The sequence below is a fragment of the Sinocyclocheilus grahami genome, unplaced genomic scaffold, assembly GCF_001515645.1.
Source record: "Sinocyclocheilus grahami isolate Dianchi unplaced genomic scaffold, SAMN03320097.WGS_v1.1 scaffold315.1, whole genome shotgun sequence".
Lineage (NCBI taxonomy): Eukaryota > Metazoa > Chordata > Actinopteri > Cypriniformes > Cyprinidae > Sinocyclocheilus > Sinocyclocheilus grahami.
In genome coordinates, this window is record NW_015505494.1 from 278,920 (window position 1) to 284,317 (window position 5,398).

The 5,398-nt window shown below is 34.0% G+C and overlaps 1 protein-coding gene across 1 annotated transcript in view; it reads left to right on the forward strand.

Annotated features, from left to right (window-relative positions):
• Window positions 1–5,398, forward strand: part of LOC107601937 (mitogen-activated protein kinase kinase kinase 7-like) — a 27,804-nt gene that overhangs the window by 17,109 nt on the left and 5,297 nt on the right. The window contains exons 12-13 of the mRNA XM_016294297.1: window positions 3,578–3,645; window positions 4,544–4,607. Coding sequence (XP_016149783.1) covers window positions 3,578–3,645; window positions 4,544–4,607 — 132 coding nt within the window. The remainder of the gene's footprint in view (window positions 1–3,577; window positions 3,646–4,543; window positions 4,608–5,398) is intronic.

The window sequence follows — 5,398 nt, forward strand, 5'->3', positions numbered from 1 at the left end:
TTAACTTGTTCATTAATTCGGTGGATGTGGTTGTGATAAATCTCCTTCACATTGAGGGTCATCGCTATTATTATCTTCATCATCCCTTATAAAGCTGAAGGAAATGGGGACATTGAAGGCTTTGCACAGTGGGAAAAAAGAGGTTATTAATTTAATGTAACAATGAGAAATCTTATTTGCATCCAGAATTGTATCCCTCCTGCATGCAAGCTCTTAACCTGTCGATCATTTTTGTTATTCCTATAATCATTTTGACATGAAATTGACCTCATCAGTGACAATCATTATTAATAATAAAAGAGTGTTAAGGGCCATTTTTGTTGTAACATTTTATTTTTTAATTTTTAATTGAGTTCTTCAATGGGCTGATATCATTGCTTAAGAGAGATTACATTTATATTAAAGCAGTATTACTGGTTAAATGCAAACTAGGGTCTATCAGCAGTAAGGCTGGGCGATAAATCGATAACGATAATTATCGCGCGATATAAATTTCCTCGATAAACGATAACAAGAGGTCGATCGATTTTCGATATAATGTTTATGAGGTAAAGGCGGAACGAAAGAGCGCGACTCATTTGAAGCACCTCACTCGGACCGTTTATCCGCTCGGATCAAAGTTTAAACGGCGGTGTGGTGAGAGCTTCACTAAAGCAGATGTGTTCACTCACTTATGAGTTTCGATCAAACGATGCTCTGAGATCCAGTGTGAAGTGCTTGAATTCAGCGAGGAACACAAAAAACTCTGTTTACAGCCAGATGATACAGCGCTGACAAACAGGAGAAACACTGTTTCTAATACAGTTAGAAGACTTTTTAATCTACAAATTGCCATCATTTACCATAGATTTACTGTAGTAGCACTAACTGCACTATGGTATTGTGTCAGAAATGTGGGTATTTGCGTCTAATTTATATTATTAATGTAGACATGTTTTAAATGTATTGAAGGAGGAGTAATGGAATATAATTAGAGTATTATTTTTGTGATTAAGCTACAGCGTTTATTTATAGTCAATTTATTTAGACTAGCTACTGTTTTTCATACAAATACCTAAAAACCATATTACATTTTTGCCGTGGTATTGAGGTGCTATATTTGTGGTTTTAACTGTGATTATCATGATCTAAATGTATGCTACTATGGAAGACCAGTGGTTAATAAAAAAAAAAAATATATATATATATATATATATATATATATATATAAACTCAAACAGTCAGAATAATTACATTTTACCATATAAAAATGAGGTTGCTACAATACTTACAGATATTACTGATTTTGATAATGAACATAAATCTACATCTGCTTCCTAACTTAAGCTACTATTAAATGTGTATTTCTAAGAGACAAAATTTTTTTAATTATTATTAATATTATCAGGCAACACAAACCTGTTTCTTGATTTGAAACAATATTTCTCATTAGAACGTGCAGAACTAAGAAATTCTTTTTTTCTATCAAGATATTTATTTAGTTAAGGAAAAATGACTGGAAAAGTGTAAAGAATTCAAAAACGTGAAGTTTGTGTCGTGTTCTGGCCATAAAGAATAGTTTAAACCCACAATTAACTGTCTGGTTTTTACAACATTCACGTTGGAGCAAAAATCTGCCTTTAAACTTGAAAGAAATAAAAATTTGACATTTATCGTGATAATTATCGATATTGACTGATATGACAAAACATTATCGTGATCATTTTTTGGCCGTATTGCCCAGCCCTAATCAGCAGTATCTGTGGCATACAGCTGATGAATGCAGACAATCATTTTAACTCGTCTTTCCGGTTTTAAAATGCATTTAAAGTGATGATCTTACAAGCCATGCCATGCAGAACCTGGCAGCCTTTTAAGTTATTGGTTTAATTGGCTTAATATTATATGATTCACCGATTCACATCGGCATAAAAGTTAACGATGCGATGCATCAATTTAAAAGAGTGTGCATCGGATAGAAGTTGGCATTTGTATCACGATGCATCGTTTCTAACATATTTGCATCGTGGTTTATTTAGATGTACTATACTGTTATTATTTAGAAAGTAACCAATAATTTGTAATCAATATTTTATATGTAGATTGAATTCTCTCTAAACTGTTTTTCAAGCGCGTTCTCTCATCACCACTGCTGCTATATGAATATGACGTATCACAACCCTACAGAGACCGAGGCGTCAGAAGGCACTTAATTTATGATTTGATCTGAACCAAAGAAATAAAAGCGAACTCGCTGTACTATATTGAATTGCATAGAATCATATTTTTTTCCATTGCATCATATTTCATTGAATCACATTGTGTTTAATCGAATCGAATAGGATTGCACTGCATCGTAATAGGGGTGAATCGTATCGCATCACATTGGTAGCTGCTTCATATGTATCTTTATTGTATCGTTGTTTATGCATCGCGATGTGTATAATATCGGCCTCCGTTATGAAGATGCACATCCCTTATATATAAATATAACATGCGTATATATATATACACACACACACACATATATATAATAATTTTTTAGTTTGGTTTAGTTTTATTATTTAGGAGTAAAGAAATGATCTGTAAAGTTGTCTACATCATCCTTTTGAATTAGGGATTATTTTTTAGGTGGTTACCAACATATTTGCTTTGGGTGGAGTTTTGCTTTACAAATAGTTAAATCATATTCCTTCATTGTATCATTGGGAGGATGTAAAGTGAAAATAACAGGGTTTACATTTTTAAGGTTGGCATGACTTTAGTTGACAGGTTGGATGAAACTTTGCATGGATCAGGTTAGTAAACGATTGTCACCTGTCTTATGCTAACTTGTAAGACTATAGTTAAACTTTTAAAACCGTGAATGGTTTCAATTTTACATTTTATTAACTTCATTGTTTCCTTACACTGCAGGATGAATTAGTTTTTTTAATTAGTCAACCTGCCACAGATGTTTGTAGAGCTTCAGTTGTATTTAACCTGGAATATTCCTCCTAAACATTTGCATCATGTATTTTTCTGTAAATCATATTTAGTAAGTCACAGTCCAGCGTTTATGGTTGTATTTAATTTCTGCTGGTACTATTCTAGATGCTCTTCCTGAATTATAGTTAGTCTACAATGAGATTTGGTTGTTTTTGTTTATAAGCTTTAGTAAACTTGTGTAATCTTCTAATAGTCAAGATTGAGAGTACAGCTCCTATCATCATTGCTGCTTCATGTTCTATAAATACAAACTTATTAACTTCCAAACCATAAAAAAAATCATCACTCAATGATAGGAGCTGTCCAATCAGTGCAGGCCAAGCTGCCCTTGTGATTCTGTAGGTGTGGTCTACTGATTTTGGGGTAAGGTGTGTGTGTGTGTGTGTGTGTGTGTGTTTTGCTGGGATGGCCTTGTGAGGGGTTTGGTCACATGAAGGCCATGTTAGAGGAGATCCTGTCATGGTAGTGAGTTTGGGATTTAATCAGTGCAGCTGTCTGAGTGTCACATCCCTCTTGCTCCAGCCCTGGGGCGAGAGCTCATGCACTACAAATAAGACTTATCAGATTCCTCTTTTCTTTCCTTTCTCTTTCTTTCGTGTTTTTTTTGCAGCAACCTGTGAGCCTCATAGACGCAGTTCAGTGCAGGACCTTCCTGCCATTGGTACAGAGTTCAGTCAGGTAGGATGCTTCAATTTGACACTTTCAGTTGTGCATTGTTTAAGGAACTGGGAAGAGTTTAGATGCGATCTTTACAATAGCATTTTTACAGCCAGGTAACTAGACGCTGTTCCATGTCTTCTGTGAAATAAGCGCTCTCACATCTGATTATGCACTGGGAGGACACAATAATTTATCAAATAAAAAAAAGAAAGAAAGAATGTAAGATATGCTTTGTAAAAGAAGACGGAGGAGTTGTGGGTCTAGATTTTCCCCTGGGGGCTTTTGAATGGTCAAATCCTTGTCACACTTGTCCTCAGTGCTCTTGGGAAAACAGTAGTATTTAAAATGCCATTTATTCCCGTGATGGCAAAGCTGAATTTTCAGCAGCCATTACTCTAGTAATATTATTGTCAATGTTGAAAACAGTAGTGCTGCTTAATATTTTTTGTGGGATGATTTTTCCAGGATGAATAGAAAGTTCAAAGGAACCACATTTTTATTTGAAATAGAAATAATGTGTAACATTATAGTCTTTGCCGTCACGTTTGATCATTTTAATGCATCCTTGAATTACATTTTATTTCAACTTGAATACTAAGAAATATTAATGTAAGATATAATTTCCTCTCGGAGTGTGTGAGCGCAATTAAAATCCCAGGTAAGACCCTCATTTTTAAAATGAATTGTAAGGATGTTGCACACATGATCGCATGATTGTAAATAACTATATAGCTTCCTTAAGGTGACCATCATATGCACACTTTGATAAGGGACTTTTATGAAAGTATTCTTAGCATCTTCTTCCTGTAGTGCTCTTCAAGAGCCATTGGAATCTACAATATTTTATTGTCAGTATATATATTTATTTATATATATATATATATATATAGCTGACATATTGTTTGACCAATTACAGGATAGTAGGAACAACAGCAGATCATCCAGTCCCAGTGTGAGGATGATTACGCCAGACAGGACAGGTAGAGTCTACAGTTTTCCTCCTAAGCATCAAACACACACACACATCTACATTTAAAAATGGATTGTATAAATGTTTAATAACTGTTAATCAGCTGGGAGTTATAGTAGATACATTATTATTAGGGATGCACCGATACCACTTTTTCCAGTACTCGCCTGATACCGATACTTTTATTTTTGGTACTTGCCGATACAGAGTACCGTTACCAATATTTTCATTGCATTTGTACATTTTTTAAATATTGGGTACAGAAAACAAAAGAGTATGTATAATGTTAGTTGGTTAACTTCATTTACCAAATAGATAGTCAAACCAAAATTTATTCAGACACCTTCAACCTTTCTCACATTATCAGTTTATTCGCTATAGTTTAGAAAATGGTAATAAAATATGACAAGAACTCAGAGTTAAACTGTGTCAGAACAAATTCAGCTTGATAATGTCAGATAACTTTGATAGAAAGGTATGTAATGGATTACAATCAACCAAAAATTATTCATACAGCTGTCAATATTTACACAGCTATCAATATTTGTCGGGTGACCCTTAGCCTTAATGACAGCATATAGTCTCCTGAGCATGCTGTCAACCATGTCCTAGCAAACCTGAACTTCAATTTTTTCCCAGACTCAGTCTGAATAATTTTTGGTCCCAAATTTGTATCAATTTTACTGGTAGTCCACTGTATGAAGAATTTTTGGGTATAATATATCACAGTTTAGTTTATTTTGCTGTCCTCACTTTACATAAATGAACTATAGTGTCCTACACCCACTAGTAAAAAAATAT